At 35.5% G+C, this 18,293-nt stretch overlaps 2 protein-coding genes across 2 annotated transcripts in view; one reads left to right on the top strand and one right to left on the bottom strand.

Moving 5' to 3' along the window:
- Positions 1–580: 580 nt before the first annotated feature.
- LOC111503690 (probable cytochrome P450 4d14) overlaps positions 581–18,293 on the bottom strand; it is a 47,901-nt gene continuing 30,188 nt past the window's right edge. Inside the window, exons 5-8 of the mRNA XM_023158052.2 lie at positions 17,181–17,249; positions 12,271–12,445; positions 2,799–2,969; positions 581–834 (exon numbers count right to left, since the gene is read on the bottom strand). Of these exons, the coding sequence (XP_023013820.2) occupies positions 671–834; positions 2,799–2,969; positions 12,271–12,445; positions 17,181–17,249 (579 nt within the window). The 3' untranslated portion in view covers positions 581–670. The remainder of the gene's footprint in view (positions 835–2,798; positions 2,970–12,270; positions 12,446–17,180; positions 17,250–18,293) is intronic.
- Zasp67 (Z band alternatively spliced PDZ-motif protein 67) overlaps positions 1,253–18,293 on the top strand; it is a 141,636-nt gene continuing 124,595 nt past the window's right edge. Inside the window, exon 1 of the mRNA XM_074175074.1 lies at positions 1,253–1,363. Within this exon, the coding sequence (XP_074031175.1) occupies positions 1,268–1,363 (96 nt within the window). The 5' untranslated portion in view covers positions 1,253–1,267. The remainder of the gene's footprint in view (positions 1,364–18,293) is intronic.

Below are 18,293 nucleotides of genomic sequence, written 5' to 3'. Positions count from 1 at the left end.
CGCCGTGACGTTCCTCGTCAGCGGGCTTTTCGGCAGAAAGAACTTGAAGAATTTATTTGACAGCCTCCTGATATGTTCATGACCGTCTCGACTCCTGCCAGATCTGATACTGTTTCCAGCAAAGTTCAATTATGGGACGCCTGAAAGAAGGATGCTACTCTTAATTTTGTCCTTGTAATACTGTGGCACTAAATGAACTGAACAGAATGAATATAATTGAGTAACAAAATTAGAAACTGAAAACTTGAAAATAAAATAAATAAAAAAAATATGTTAAAAGGTTTCATTGAAAAAAAGATAATGATGATTTGAAGTTGACTGTACTCATATTCATTTCGTGGAATACCAAAGTGAAAAGCACAATTCCTTTATAATTTATTTCATTCTCAATCGAATCGATATTCACATTATAGTATGGGTTCCATATAACCGAACAATATTCAATAATTATTATTATCTTCTCTTTCAATAAACCCGTTCAATATAATTTTTTTCACTTATTTCATTTCTTTTTTAACACTTTACCTTATAGTATAGAATTTTGACCAAGGAAATTTTTTAATAAAATCAATAAACAAAGTTTGTATAACAGTGATATAATACAATAACATATAATTTCACGACATCATATAGATGACATAGAGATAGTGTTATTTGTCTAATACACCAACTACAACTTTCTGGGCCTCACTTGTATTCTTACGCCGTTCGATGATTTGAGAACAGCTTCTGGAGTCAATTTCAAAGTGTGTTTTGGAGTCGCTGGACGTAGTTCAAAATTCCTAAGAATTTTCGATAAGGTACATTTCATTTCCAACATTGCAAACTTCTGTCCTGTAAAAGTAAGAGAAATTCCTTCAATTCACTGGTTTTCAACAGTATCAAAATGTTTTGGAACCTGCTGAAATAAACGCAGTCTAGCTTGACCTCATATACAACAATTACTAGCTAATGGCTTGCTAATAATAGGTGGAATAATTATAACGTTTTTCTCATATAGAGGTACAACTACGAATTCGAGCTAATCACCAGGTCTATCACACTTCAAAAAACATTATTAGGCGTCTTAGTATATTGACATACTTTGGTGTACTGTATACTGTTATCAATATTGTCAAAAGCCAAATTGTCAAACATAATAATTTCCGAAAATATTCAATTTTCCAAATTTATAGCCTCAGTGCACCGCACTGTATGGGTCGATCTAGTAAAAGTTCATTTACCCAAATAAAAGTTATGATATTCGGCAATTAGCGATAATGCAATAATGCTGATTGGCAATATTAGACTTCGACCTAAAATCGGAAACAAGAATGTGTGGGTATTGATCATTCGTTTGCCACCTTCTGAAAATGTACCTTCGGTAAGTATATTATTTTTTGATTTGTATTATTGGTTTGTTGAAGTATATAATTTTGATTAAGCGTGACATTGTTGAAGGATATGTGGTACCTTTATTTTAATAAACTTCATTATTTTCTATCTCTATGATTATTATTTTTATATAAATACTTCCATTGAGTTAACCCCCAACTCGCGAGCCATTTGGGCCGCGACAATATGATGATCTAGAAAGAATTGTTGGTTCTTTGAAAATTAAAAGTAGTCCCGATGAAATTTGTGTAGAACTTCTGAAGAAGTGTTTCAATGCCATTTGTAATCTATTGTTGAACATTATCAACAGTTCTTTATAGAAAGGTGAAGTACCAACTGAACTAAAATTATCTACTGTTATACCTATACCAAAAAGACCAAATACAAACCAAGCTATTCAATTGAGACCAATGAACATGATTATTTCTACAGCTAAAGTATTGGAAAGGGCTGTATATGAACAGATAGTGGATTATTTGGAGGGTAATAGGGTCTTTTGTGAGTATCAATCAGGTTTTCGGAGCAAACATAGTTGTGAAACTGCGTTACAATGTGTTTTAACAAATTGGAAGAAAGGTGCGGAAATGGCTCGGTATACTATTGCAGTATTTCTAGACCTTCAAAGGGCATTTGAAACTGTAGATAGATGCAGACTGATTAGAAAGATTGAAAGCGTAGGTATTGTTAGAATAGCACTAAACTGGACCATGAATTATCTGAGCAATAGATAGCAAAGGTTGAAACTAGAGGAAGTTTATTCGGATAAAATGCAAAATAATATATGTATACACCAAGGGTCTATTTTGGGACCATTGTTATTCCTCATATATTTGAATGGCGTTGTAACCATAGCAAAATGATGTAGAATTCACTTATTTGCCGACAATACCCTACTGTACTTTAGTAGTGAAGATGTACATGAGTGTGTTGATAGTATAAACGCTAGTCTCTATTTAGTTCGTATTCCAAACGTTCGTTATGGAATTGAATCATATTATTCACAGGATTGCTACACAATATGGTACATGAAAGAGGTAAAATTTCACTTACATGGAACACTGTCATCGTCAATCCAATGTTTCGGAATGAGACACTTGCCTTATTGCCTCCTCATTACCAACCTGGATAACATTACAAGATGTTGGAATTTTCCAAAAAAAGGAAGAAGGCAATTAGTGTTACTATTTTTTGGGTTTGAAGACCAGGAAGTGATTCCAGGCAATTAATTTCAAAATACCAAAGAACACCTTGTACTGTATCGAGTATTCTGAAAGTCAATCAACAAAATTGACATATTTCACAGTAGTTCATCGGGGCCAATCAGAAGTTTGCCCTTTCTAACCCTTTCAGTTTCAATTTTTTGTTTGAAATTGTTGCAAGCGCGAATTCTCAGACATATAGTTTGGGTGATATATATTAATTACCAATGCAATTGCGGGGTCCAGCACTGAACGGGATGTAGTTAAATGGTCTTTTTCCATCAATTTCTTCGAATCTGCTTGGATCAAACTTTTCAGGATCTGGATAAATTTCTGGATCATGCAGTATTCCATAATCGAAAATGATTATGTCGGTCCCTTTTGGTATAACATTTCCTGAAAGCAAACCAAAAACTGTGTTGAAATATTTTTTCTTTCAACTACCAACATAAAACTACACAACTGTGATCCAAAATTTTCAGTTTTTAAATATATAATCTTGTCAATACAAATTGAATCGATATTCAATCTGTAATATATATCTGTTTGAGAGTACGTAAGAGATGCAGTCCTGGGTTTTCATCTACGGAAAAAATGCCAGTTTTTCAGAGCCAGCTTTAGGACTTTCTACAGAATATTCGATTACTCTTCCCGCAATATGTTGAGCAACGCAGGAAAAAAATTACAAACCAGTTCAACTACATATCATCAATCTAACTGATGCTTTCATTTTGGCAAGGGTTTATTGTGCCTCACACCTATTCACACTCGACCAAATGAACCCAGCTTTTTAACGAAGCCGATTAGTTTGTATGGTGAGTGGTCTTTCATGTCAGATGGTAACAGTGTTGGATTCAAAATGTATGTTTTTATTATTCCCTCTGTATATAGATTTTTTATTTATTTTATGTGATGTCTGATAATATTTTTAGTTAAATCAAGTTTGTTAGTAGAAAGAAGATGTTGATGACAGTTGTCAAATAAATAGAATTTAAATACGTCAGTAAGACTTTATTTGATAATAAAATTATATCCATCCCATATTTAAAATAGTGGCGACCGTGACAGGACTAAATTATTGACGATGGATATTATGCAGAAAGAAAGAGAGCAGCTGCGAAGACATTTTCGCAATACTAGCAGCGACCTAGATGTAGCCTTGAGTACGAAGCAAACTAGTAAGGCACAAATACTATCACTCTTGAGACAATTGGAAGACAAGAGTGATAGAATATTCACTATTGATGAGAACTTCAAGGAGCAGTTATTTTCCGGAAAGTTTAACGATGCCGAAGTTCAACAAGAGTTCGACGAAATGGAGTTTTATAGAGCTGAAGTAATCAAATATAAATCTGAATGCGAAATCCGATTGGCAGATAACCAAATGCGAGCAGATTGTGGAACCAGTTCACAAATTTCTTACGGTGAAAAAATCAATCGAAAATTCAGATTGCCAAAGTTAGAACTGATCAAATTCGACGGAAATGTGAAAAGCTGGATCGGGTTCTGGGGACAGTTTAAAAAGATAGACCAGGATGAAGACATCGATTTAGAAGACAAGTTTCAGTATTTGGTGCAGGCAATGGAACAAGGATCACCAGCACGGGAACTTGTGGAAAGTTTTCCTCCATCCGGCGCAAACTACAAAAAAGCACTTGACCAGTTGAAAGTACGGTTCGCTAGAGACGAATTTCTGATTGAGGTTTATGTGAGAGAGTTGCTGAACCTAGTTCTTCACCAGGTAAACAAAAATAAGTCAGGTATGTCATTATCATCTTTATACGATAGATTGGAGACTCAATTACGAGCGTTGGAGTCATTAGGTGTGGCAACTGAAAAGTATGCTGCAATGCTTTTCCCATTGGTTGAATCCGCACTTCCGAGTGAGTTACTCAAGATTTGGGAAAGACATCGTAGTTCGAAGGTGAAAATACATACTAAAAATGAAAAAGATAATTTTGCTTCTGATAACTATCTCACAATGTTGTTAGATTTCTTGAGAACCGAGGTGGAATCAGAAGAAAGAATAAATTTGGCAAAAACAAGTTTTGGAATTGAAAAGGAGCAGCCGAAACATAATAGTAAGGGAAAACGTTTACTGCAAGGTGAGCCTGAACTCTATTCTGCTGCAGCATTGTATACAGTTAATACAAAAGATTCCTTCAAAGGTAAGAAACCTAACTGTATATTTTGTAATAATAGTACCCATGCAAGTCAAGATTGTTTTGCTGCACAAAAACTTTCTTTGGAAGAGAGAAAAGCAAAAGTTGTGGAAAAGAAAGGTTGCTTTTCTTGTTTGAGAACCAATCATATCAGCAAAAATTGCAAAGCGTTTATAAGATGTTTAATGTGCGCACGGAAACATTTTCCAATAATGTGTTGTGATTTAGATTCGAAGAAGGTTCAACCAGATGAAAATTCCAAACAAAAATTGGAAAATGTTTTGACAAGTAATTTTTCAACTGACACACTCTTACAAACTGTCATTGTCAAAGTGACAAATAATCATAAACATAAACTTGTCAGGGCTTTGCTGGATTCCGGTTCTCAAAGATCATATGTTTCATCGAAATGTGCAAAAGATTTGAATTTTAAGCCATCAGGAAAGGAAAATATTATACAAGGTGTTTTTGGTGGTTTTCAGTCATCTCCTAATCTCCATAATATATACGATATCGCAATAAGTAATATTAAAGATGAGTTCTCTTGCAAATTATCAGTATTGGAACAGAAAAAGATATGTAATTATATACCTAGATTGCAAGATTTAGCTGTTATAGGCTATTTGAAGAATAAAAACATTATTTTAAGTGATATTGGTATAAATAATCCTCCACAAGAAATTGAATTGTTGCTAGGGGCAGATATTTTTGGAAATTTAATAACAGGGCATATTGAAACTTTGAATAATGGACTTGTTGCCATAGAAACGTATCTTGGATGGACTATAATGGGACAACAAGTCCATAACACAAGTAACAATCCTATTTTTTCCGGTTTTACTGATTTTTCTATTGCTGACTTGTGGGAATTAGATGTTTTGGGTATAAAAGAGCCCGCAAATACCACACCAAAAGAAATTATTGATTTTAAAACGGAAAAGTATTTTAAAGAATCGGTTTTGCAGACAGATGATGGTAGATATCAAGTAAATCTTCCTTGGAAAGAAGGTCATCCAAAACTTTCTAACAATAAAGAAATAGCTGAAGCAAGATTATTGTCTTCAACAAAAAGGTTAATCAGTTTAGGAAAATTTGAAGACTATAGTAAGGTTTTTGCAGAATGGGAATCATTAGGTATTATAGAAGAAGTTAGGGGAGATTCAATTAATATGCCAAGTCACTATTTACCTCATCGTGCCGTTATTAAAGAAAATAGTATTACTACTAAAATTAGGCCAGTATTCGACGCATCAACAAAGGATAATAACGGAAATTCACTAAATACATGTTTAGAAAAAGGTCCCAATCTGTTAGAATTGATCCCTTCATTGTTGATAAAATTCAGAATAGGACTAATAGGAGTTACATCTGATATAGAAAAAGCATTTTTGCAAATTGGTGTTAATCCCAATGAAAGGGACAATTTGAGGTTTCTTTGGTGGGTAGATGAATCAAAAACCGAAAAGAAAATCTTTAGGCACTGTCGAGTGGTTTTTGGTTTGCGGCCTAGCCCTTTCTTGTTAGGTGCAACTATCAGTCATCATTTAGATAGGGCACCAATTCATTTGAAAAACACTGCTGATAAATTGAAAACATCGTTTTACGTTGACAACTGTGTCACCAGTGTCAATAATATTGAAGAATTGGACACTTTTATTAATCAATCAGAAGAGTTAATGTCGATTGGAAAATTCAACCTCACACAATGGGTATATAATTCATCGGATAATTTTGCTGGCGATTTTTCCAATGAAAGAAACGTGTCTGTTTTAGGTATTTCATGGGATTCCAAAAGAGATATTCTACATTGTGATTTATCCAGTCTCATTAATTTGAATATTACACCTAAAACGAAACGAGGTTTATTGTCAATAGCTCAAAAGATCTTTGATCCCATTGGTTTCACATGTCCAGTAACGTTGATTCCGAAACTGTTATTACAGTTAACATGGACACTAAAAATTGGTTGGGATGAAGAATTACCTAGTGACATAATCGATAAATTTGAAGAGTGGATGAAACAATTACATTTCCTTAATGTATGTAAAATCCCTAGATCGCTTAATAATTTAAATCATTTCATTCAGGAAAATGTTTCTATTCATGTATTTTGCGATGCCAGCAAAGCGGCATATGCATCTTGTGTATTTTTAAGAACAGAAACAGATAAGGAAGTCGTTCTACAACTCATTCAGGCTAAATCTAGAATAGCACCAAAAAACACCACAATACCAAGACTTGAGTTATTAAGTACAGTCATTGGAGTAAGATTATGTCAATCCATTAAGAGAGTGGAAGAGATGAAACACTTGAAAACATTTTATTGGAGTGATTCCATGGTAGCCCTAACATGGATAAAAACCAAAGGGTCCTGGAATACATTTGTGGGGAATCGCGTGAAAGAAATAAATTCGTGCAGTAGTATTGATGATTGGTATCATGTACCAGGGGACCTAAATCCGGCAGATATTGCATCACGAGGATGCACTGCGAATATACTGATTAAATTAAAGTGGTGGGAAGGTCCTCAGTGGGTAAAACAGAGTCCAGAAAATTGGCCCCATACAGAAATAATTTGTTCAACGGAGGATATAAATATTGAACAGAGAAAAACGACTTCTGTTAACTTCGCACAAAATGAAGATTTTTCCAGACATTTCGGATACTTCTCCAAATATACGAAAATTGTGAGAATGATGGGTTATATTTTGAGATTTTATAATAACTGTTCAAAGAAAAATCAAATAAGAACCGGTGAATTAACTTTCGATGAAAAGGAAATGGCAGAACTTCGTATTTTAAAACTTATACAGAGAGAAAGTTTTGGTTTGGATAAAAAGTCGATTGGAAATCTTCATTTGATGATAGACAAAAACAATATTATACGTGTACAAACTAAACTTATACTAGGTGATGATAGTAATGATTTCAAGTATCCTGTTGTTTTACCATATAAACATGATATTGTTAGAAAATTGATCGAGGAACAACATAAAATACATCTTCACGCAGGGACTCAAACACTTCTTGGAATACTTCGTGAAAGATTTTGGATACTGAAAGGAAGAAAATTTGTTAAAGAAGTGATAGAAAAATGTGTTCAGTGCAAACGATTCAGAAGTAAATGCATAAATACGCCTTTTGCTCCACTACCGAAAGATAGGATAAACAATGTGTCCGCTTTTGAGATAACGGGAGTAGATTTAGCTGGACCATTGTACTTGAAAGGGGGAGACAAGTCCTGGATCGTACTGTTTACCTGTGCAGTATATCGAGCAGTGCATCTGGAACTGGTGAAATCTCTATCAACAGACGCATTTTTATCATCACTGAGGCGATTTATAGCGAGAAGAGGAAGAGTTTCAGTTATATATTCTGACAACGGAACAAATTTTATTGGAGCAAAAAACTACTTGAAGAAGATAGACTGGAATGAAGTTATGGACTACTCTACAGTTAGAAAAATCAAATGGCATCAGAATCCTCCAACAGCCGCTTGGTGGGGCGGTTGGTGGGAACGCATGGTCAGAGTAATTAAGGAATTACTTCGTAGAAACTTAGGGAAAGCAACTTTAACTTATGAAGAATTGATGACGACTTTATGCGATTGTGAAGCCATAATTAATGCAAGGCCTTTAACTTATATTTCGGAAGAAGATAATTTAAAACCGCTCAGCCCTTCTATGTTTATTTCGGATATATCTACCAGTGAAACTCCAGATTTCGATATCATAGACAGACATCATTTAGTGAAACGACATAGATACCTGCAAAAGATAAGAGATGGACTCCGAAGCCGATTCAGAAAGGAATATCTAGCGGAACTCGTACATACTGGTAAAAGGAAAATAGGTAGTTTAAAAATTGGAGATGTTGTTCTTGTCAGCAGCGACAATGTAAAGCGAATAAACTGGCCTATAGGAAAAGTATTGGAAATTTATCCTGGAAAAGATGACGTACCCAGGGTAGCGAAAATAAAAGTGAACAGTGGGGAACTTATTCGACCGTTTCAGCGTTTACATCCTTTAGAAGTGACGACGGAAGAGGACAGTAACAATTTTCTTCAAATTGAAAAGAAAATGAATGCAGTCAAAGGTGAAACTGATGGAGGACTACATAACAGAAGAGCAAGGCATCAAAAAGAAAACTAAAGAGATAGTCACAAGAAGGGGGCGAAAAGTCAGAGCTCCGCATCGTTATGGTTTCGAGTGAAATTTATAATGTAATTTTGAAATTTCTCTTTTGTTTTTTATTTCAATTTCAAAATGGGGGAGAATGTTGGATTCAAAATGTATGTTTTTATTATTCCCTCTGTATATAGATTTTTTATTTATTTTATGTGATGTCTGATAATATTTTTAGTTAAATCAAGTTTGTTAGTAGAAAGAAGATGTTGATGACAGTTGTCAAATAAATAGAATTTAAATACGTCAGTAAGACTTTATTTGATAATAAAATTATATCCATCCCATATTTAAAAAACAGTTCGCCTCTGACAAACTCTGAGAACCTGATTCGGTCCGCAGCGGGGCAGGCACAAAGTATGTGCGCCGCTATTTCATCATTTTCCAAACAGATGCGACACACACTGTCTTCCGACAGTCTTAGTCTCTGCATATGATGATACAAATGACAGTGACTTGTGAGTAGGTCTGCTAGACATTGTAGTTCATCCCTACTGTAGTCCAATAACTGTTAGTATCAAGCTTCGGAGGGTAAATAAACTCCTTGGAGTGAACCAATTCTGGAAGATTTTATCAGAAGTCCATAAATCTTCTTGACATCCAGGTGTTGAATGTTTGGTGACAGGTTCTGATCCGATGAAGCTACTTGCAGCACCCTTCTTTGTAAAGTAGTCAGCAGCCTCAATGCCTTCCAGGCCAGTATGGCTAGGAATCCAGACCAGAGACAATCTGTGAAGTCTTCCTATCGAGGAGAGTCGTTTCAGGCAATTTGTTCCCAATTTAGACGTTGCTCGGTAGGAGCCAAGAGCTTCCAATGCCGCTTGTCTGTTCGAAAATATATTATTATTATTCATCTGTGAACCAACAACTATCTGCTCTTGATATTTCCTTCTGCCGGAGGATCCAGTCTTTTCTAGTCGGAATCAGTACTTTATAAGGCAGTTTGTAGTTGACAGTTGAAGGCATAAAGTCAGAGATCATTTTCAGAATGCTGTGACTTCCAGTGTTAATAAGTAGTCTGTTGCACTCTGCATTAAATTGATTTGTGCAATTGGCAATGTGCACAAGTTTATATGCAGTCCAATTAGCCTCTCTTTTCAGAAAAATGTATTGAGGAGGTAGATCTAGACCGATGTCCATGGCCGCTGACGGTGTCGTACTGATGGCACCACTGATGGCCAGACAATCCTGTCTCTGTAAACCAGACATCTTCGGCTGAGACGTTTTCAGTAAAGCCTTCGGCCACCAAGCCATCGCAAAATAAGTTATCATTGCTCTGACATTCATCACAATCATCCAAGGGATATGTTTGGGACCTCAACCCCAAGTTTTATCACAAATCCTTCAACATGTCCATAAGGATAGTCTGGCTTTGTGTGAAAGTTTTTCCAAGTGAGCGTCCCAGGTAAGTTATTCATCAAGGACAATGCTGAACTATCCCACCTCCGTTCCAAATGAAATGAACTCACCATTGAGGGAAAGTGGCGTTGAATCATCCAATTCTCTCCTTCTGGTGGAGGGGATTATCACAGTTTTACTGGGGTTGACAGATATCTGATCCCTCAGGCACCAACTGTGAATAACGTCAATCGTGCTTTGGAGGATATTACAAGCTACATTTCCAGACGTGGACCTTGCCAAGATGACAAGATTATGTGCATAAACTTTTCTTCTGTCAAGAGCGCCACAAAAGGAGAGATAGTACCCCAACTTGAGGGCAGCCTCTGGTTACCCTGAACCTGATGACCTCGCCTTGAAAAGTCGTAGTTGCAGTTCTATTTACCAGCATGATATTGATCCAACTAGTTATGATCGATTCTATGCCTTTTCTAGCCAAGGATGATTCTATAGATTTAGATAGTGCATTGTCAAATGCTACTTCAATATGGGGAAATACAGCAACCGCAATCTTGATGTTGTCAAGGGACTGGTAAATTTCCTCTACAAGGTTGTTCAATGCTGAATCTGTCGATTAGCCTTTTGATATGCATACTAGTAATTATTCAGGAGAGTGCATATAATGCTACCCTCCTCATGTTTCCATCCAGTATCCTCGAAAGTCCTTACCGATTTAGGTCTATGAACCACTCCTGCTCCCAACCAACTAGGTAGTATATAGTTCCACACCAGACTAGCTCCATACAATCTTGTGAGAATAGGTAAAATTATTTCCAGTCCATTCCGAAGAAGAGTTGGAAATATACCATCCTCTCCAGGAAATTTGAAGAGCTGAAATGATTTGATAGTCCATTCAACTGCCGGTGCTGTGATACCCTTCTTGACCACGTCCCAATCGTCCTTTTTGAGCATTAATCGCCCTTGAAGATGGAAGGTCTTTTGTTATCAAGAGTCAGAATTCCAGGAAAGTGGTTTTCTATTAAAAGCTCTAACGTTTCTTTACTAAAGGTCGTAAATGTTCCATCGAGTCGTTTAAACGACCCAATTTCAGCAGTCGGCTCTCTAGAGGAAAACTTGTGAATTCTAGTGCTGCGTGGTGAATCAGAGATACTCTCACAGAACTTTCTCCAAGACCCCCGACATCTAGATACTTAAATCCACGATTGATTAGTATTTTTCTCGCCCGAGTCATCGACGAAATTGATCACATTAAAATAGTGGTTGAGATGAGTTGGCACTCAATTGATTTCCATCTTCAATATGTCAACATGTACTCCAACAACAGCGGCTCTTATTTTCTTCAAATTACTACAAAACATTTGGGATGATTTTTTTTTATGTCATTTTGGGTACAAGCTCGCCCATGTTTCGCCCGGTGTGTTATTTCTGAATTGGGCTACTTTAGGCCCTCTTCTATCAATATAGGTCTCACTTCTAGTAAGCTGAAGCCATTTATTTCATAGCAGCATCAACAATAAAGCATGAAAGTAGTAGTTTAGGATGTCAAATGAAGAAATAGTAACAAATAATAAACTAGGTACCTTTCTCAGTTGAAACCAGACCTTTTTTGTATAAAGAGGAACCTGGACTTTCACTGAGCGCCTGTATCATGATTGTTTAGTTTTACGGTACTGGCGAACTTGTAAAAACCGGAGCCCAGAAACAAAAAAATCTTGATGCAACATCAAACAGCACTGTTTCGACCTATAATGGGTCTAATCAGTGGTATTAGACTGAACCACGAATACATTGTTGAACTTAACTGTCGTTAAAGCACAAGCCTGAAGAGAAAAGAGGTCCTCTTACGAAGACACTATCAACAAGATCAACAAGAACTCAATCCATGAAAATCGAAGATAGACGAGGCTTCCGAAAGTACAACGGTATGAAGCTAAATTATCGATCCCGCAGATAAATGTCATAGCCTATTATTATTGATGAATCTCAACTTACCTTTGTAGTTGACATCTTCATGGGTGTGCCTGCCATACAAAGGCACTGACGGGTAGATTCTCAGACTCTCTTTTATCACGCATTCCAAATATTTCATCTCCATTAGATCTTTATAAGTGGCAGGTCTCAAAAGGTCATCAGCAAACACGGATGTTTGTTCCTCCAAAGCACGAGCCTATCATAAAAAATCAATTATTATTAATAGTTGGTGAGATAAGAGTTGTCTATTTTGTTTTCACAAACAGCCGTTAGATGACTCTATATAAATGTTGCTCCATGATATTGGTGAAATTTGTATTTGTTGACCTAGAATCTGTAGCGACTTAGAGATACCAACAAGTATCTACCAACTTCACACTCAATATTTAAAAAAAATATATAATTTTGACAGGAATTTCGAATAACCATATTGACGAATCATTCTTTGTGAGAACGAATATAGTGGCCACTCAGATTCCTCGAATTGATTTCAGTGACTTTTTTTCAATTGGTATGGTTGGAATGATAACAAGAAAAAATTATTAGGAGCTCCAAACAACTGAATGTAAGCAAGGATGCAAAAGCTCGTTTACGAAATTGTTTGCAAATTAATAGTGCTCAGCTTAAACATTTGATGACCTGACATTTTCTGATTGGCTTCACTTATTGGTTCGGAATGAAATACAAACTTTTGAAAATAGTTCGTTTTTTCCGACATTGTTCATCGTTGTAATGTCAAAAATGTTACAGGGTTGGATACAGAACTGAAAAATATTTGGAATAAGGTGTCACTCGACTTTCATTCTCATTTGAAATTTTCGGCATGTGGGTTCTTATTGGAAGGGGGTGGCTGAAAAAAAGTTGATTAGATATAAGTGAACTGAAGATGACGTGTTTGATACGGTATCAATATCAAATGATTTATTCATGACGGCTCACTTTAATTGAAATGCACTGTATAGAATCGCTTCGTGCAACTTGTGGTAACTCACATAGCAATAGATATTTCAGGAATATTTCATGAATATACATTCAAGGATATTGTATTATGCTATGAATATGCCATGGATATAGATATCTTCTGGAGAATATTCCCTGGAAGTGCTCCTGGCGAACCTTTGATACATTCTAAGAATATTTTTTGGGGATATTCTTGGAATATCTTGAAATATTCTTAAAATATGTAAGGTATATTCTATTAAGAATATTCCGGGAGTAGAATCCAAGGAATATTCATAACTTATTGTAGGAATATAAAATAGGAAATCACCATAGAATATTCTAAAAATATATTTTATGAATATCCTAGGAATATTTGGAATATTCCAAGAATGTGACGAGTATATGCTATTAGGTATATATATATATATATATATATATATATATATATATATATATATATATATATATATATATATATATATAAGTAATAAAATACAAAATATTCATAAATAAATTTATTTCAGAAATAATATACACTGTATATACTATACTAATAATATAAAAAATCTAATTCGAGATATTTATTCACTGAATAAAATATTCCTGAATATTGTATTGTTACAAATATTAGAAATATATTCAAATTAGGATGTTCCTACTCTCAAAAAAATGTATACTGAAAAATATACTAAAATAACAACTCTCTGAATTCATCAGCGCTAATTGAAAAATAATAAATATATCATTTCATTCAAGAAGAAAAAGTGTATAACATCAAGAAATGAACGATATATAGGTTTCTCACTTCAAAAAATAAACCCACAAATGAAGTATTTTAAATGAGTGGTATGATGGGTTCTTCAATGGATTTCACTTACTCAAAGTTATCCAAACTTTGCTCACCAGAAGAGTTTTCCTGCTATTTGTCCAACATTAACGTTCATTATCACTATTTGAAAGTGGCACAATAAAATTGGAATAAAAATCAAATAGATATTTTTCTCATAGGTTCCTCATGAACATTTACAACTTTTTATGACTTGGAGAGCAACTTGCATTCCCTAGTTGAAAAGTACTCATTACGTTTTCAGTTTCTTGGCGCACCGTCTTGTACCAGGTACCACTCCGTTTCCTTTTGAGCATATTGATACCATCTTGAAAAAGAGTGATAAAAATTATGAAAACAAATGATACAAAAGAATGTGTCATTCACTTACTTTTCCCTACTGAAGATACACAACTGAAATCACTCTAGTTTAAACATGTCAAACCAACAAATCTCACACACGAACTCTCCTCGGGCCTGAAATGAGGTATTGTAGGTTAAGCATCGTGGCTTCATTATGTCATTTACCCACTTTTCTTAAAGGCTGAATATGTAACTCTACTGTTTGAAGATGCAAAAGCAAACTATTCGCTGTGCTGCAAATTGGACAGCCTCAAACTATAAATGGTACACTGAACATGAGAGAATTATACTTTGATAATGACACCAATACACCATATATTACACACGCAAACCTGCCATGTCAACCGCCATGTTAAATCAAATGTCGATTTCAACGCAAAGCTGCCAAGCGATGTCTGTCGCGCGCTACACTTCAATTGACCAATAAGAAACGTCCAATAGTTCACTAACCACTTTCTCTGTTGCCAGGATTTGTCGCTTTTTAAATGAATAATTTCAATTACAAAAAGACAAAAAGGATGAGAATAAACCGATTCCTTGATGCATTGGTTCATTTATTGGCCCATTCGAATTTTTTTGTCGTTTCCAACAGTCAGAATCTTCGCGTTAAGTTCAAAAAGTTAGGTTATGCATTCGATTCAAATCTTCAAATATTTTTGTTTTTAATAATATTGAATTATTTGAATACGTTATCATAAGATAATTCAAAATTCCAGTAATACATATAATACAATATTCCAAAATATACCGTGGGGATATATTCTAAGAATATACCGTATGGTATATTCGATCGACAATATTCTTAGAATATTCACGGGAGAATAACCCATTTATAGACATTCTATGCACATTCTTTCGGGAACAATCCTGACATATTCATTCAAGCATATTCTAAAGGCATGTATATATTCCAAGAATATTCTATGAATATTTGGAATATATACATTCGTTTTATGACATAAAGGGAATATTCCATGAATATCTGGTGCTGTGTGGAAATGGATTGTTTACCCTTGAAAAATACTGTATACGAGGTTTGTTCAAAAATGAGGTGAATTGTCATTTTTCTCAAAACGCCGTTCTTTCATGGGTGTCTTCAATCTTGGGAATAAGAAAAAGTCGAAGGGGTGTCAAATTTGGTGAATACGGTGGCTTGTGCATATTAACGGTGTGTCCATGAACTGTTTTCCACAATACCGAACGTTTTCTTCGTATTCCTCTCGTGAGCAAGATAATTCTCCTTATTTACCGTACGACCATGTGGCAAATACTCCTGATGCACTACGCCTCGGTAATCAAAAAAAGCAATGAACAAAACCTTGGCATTTGATCAAACTTGGCCTGCTTTTTTTGATTTTGGCTCTCCTGGGCTCTTTTATTGAGATGATTGGACTTTGGTTTCGATGTCATAACCATATATCCATGATTTATCATCAGTCATGACCTTTTTTTTTTCACTTTCTCAACATTTTTATTCTGAGGTGTCCAGGTCGAATGTACGTAGCTTGCGAAATTTGGTATCTCAATCGCCACAAAAGAAATAACCAGGAAAGGAATTTCTGGAAAAAAACATATCAATCTGCACGGACAGCAGACAAGTCCTATTAGCCTTGAACAGACAACGTGTAACCTCAGGGCTAATACTAGAGTCTCACCAAGATTTAGCCAAAGCCTCGGTAGATAATAATATTACCCTAGGTGGGTTAAAGGGCACGACAGGAGTAAAGACTGTTCAGCCAAGAAAGCGGCTGGACTAAGAATTTTAGGACCCATAGTGGCACCTACGGCCTGATGACTTCGACAATTGCGGAACTAGCCAAATGTTACACCCATGCTCAATTCCTAAAGAGGACAGGATGGACAATGACTCCTCGAGAGGATGTACAATATGTCATATGTGGCCTAAGTGCTGTGGGCTTACATTCAGTCTCCCTACTCTACAGATATAGAGTTTGAACATTCACCTTATTTTTTGAACAGTCCTCGTACAATTGGTTTGCAGAATTTCGTCCAGCCTTGGGTCTGTTAGGGATGAATCTCATGAAGGACGACCAAAGTCGTATGTGCTTACAGAAAACATCGTTTTCGTGAACAAGATGACTGATGATCAACATATGATATGATGTGAGATAGACTGCACTGAACATTTGAGTTAGACAAAAACAGACAAAGTTGGTATCACCTGGAGACACCAACTTGGTTGGTGAAACGCGCGTGAAGAAGAGTATTGTAGTTCTGGTGATGGATAAACGTGCTTGTTTTTGGATTTATTCTACGTCAGAGATTCCAGTTTTATCTTTCATTATTTTATCAGTTTCTTCATGAATATCAATACTTTTTTTAAACAATGAGAGATCAAATTTTCATTGTAGATTCAAATGTACAAAAAATAGGAATAACGAATAACTTTTCTAACCCTAAATAGTGTTCCTAAAAGTGGACTGATTTTTTTTCATCTCAACATGAGTAATTCAACACAGACTTTCATCAATGTTTACTCCTAAGAATTTTGTAGTTTGAAAATATTTCATAATGGTGTTATGACAATCCAATTGAAATCAACATCAATAAATAACCTCTATTTTATTACATCATATTCAAGTTCCAATCGGCATTGTTTGTAAACACTGCTGAGTATTGGAGAAATAGTAATATTGATAGTTATATATTTTTCTCAAATATATTGATCTTTGATCCTATCGCTCTGCTAACTGCTACAAGTGATAAGAGTTTCAATGAATTCTGATTTGTTTCGAAAATACATTAACTTACTGGAAATGTTCCACCAAAGTTTATTTACCTGAACCTCTGGATGTCCAGCAAGCAGAAAACTAGTGAATGTCATGGCGGAAGCGGTAGTATCATGTCCCTTAAATAAAAAAAGATTTATTTTTAGATGCTGAAAGGTAAAATAAATTGAACTTAATAAATAATTAATCAATTACTATAATAAGTCTCAGTGAATTTGAGTGTACTGTAATTTCTCTATGTCTCTCGCTGTCTTTCTGTGTCTCTCTTTCTCTGTCTCTCTCCCTATCTCTCTCTGTATTTTTCTCCCCCCCTCTCTTTCCCTCCCCCCTTCCTCCCCTCACTCTTTCTCTCTCATCCTCTCTCTCCTTCTCTTTCCCACTCTCTCTCTCTCTCTCTCTTTCTCTATAACGCTGCAAAAGGTTCCATCGGACTAGACTCTGTCATTGGCATCGCTTCAGGTTATGCCAAACAAATACTAAATCGAAGAAAATATTTTTGATTGGCCCGAAGCTCTGGAAGCACTGACGATCAACGTCCAAGTTGGTAGTAAGCTGCAAAAAAGTAGCTCTTCCGTAAGAATTATTACTGAATTGCCGCTGGTCAGAATTCCTGGTTGCACCAGCTTGGAAGGTAGTGAAGCTGCTGACTTCTCTTAATTCCGATGTTATACGGGCGTACAATTCATTGCGCGGCAGAGACCAACGTTGTATATTCTGAGCAGAACCTGGCATTCACATAACTTTGAGACTTGTTAAACAAACAGTGAAACAAGTCCTTAACTCTTACATAACAACGCACAAGTGAACTGCAAAAAAACTCTTCTCGATAAGAAGATTAAACAAATAGTCATCTCAAGTAAGTGGCACTGCAATTCATTCACAAAGTCACTGAGATATTTCTACCCGCTATGCCATTTGAGGACGACGCTAACGAGCCCATCAGACCATCATGAAATTTATTTTGTTTCGGAATCATTCAAATTCATGTTGTTTAAAATTGAAAAGACAATACAATAGACGTGACGATCTGAGACAAAAAAATTCGTTTTGTTTGTGCAGAAGCAAAGAACAGATGTCGTAACGTGACAATCCACCATTTTTCACTTCTCCAATACGTCTCAAACCGTCAAAAACCGTATTATCTGGTCAAATTAGACTAAAAA

This window comes from Leptinotarsa decemlineata, unplaced genomic scaffold (genome assembly GCF_025532065.1).
Source record: "Leptinotarsa decemlineata unplaced genomic scaffold, Ldec_3_MD MMD2_tig00000882_RagTag_RagTag, whole genome shotgun sequence".
Taxonomy (NCBI): domain Eukaryota; kingdom Metazoa; phylum Arthropoda; class Insecta; order Coleoptera; family Chrysomelidae; genus Leptinotarsa; species Leptinotarsa decemlineata.
This window is presented reverse-complemented; position numbering and strand designations above follow the sequence as displayed.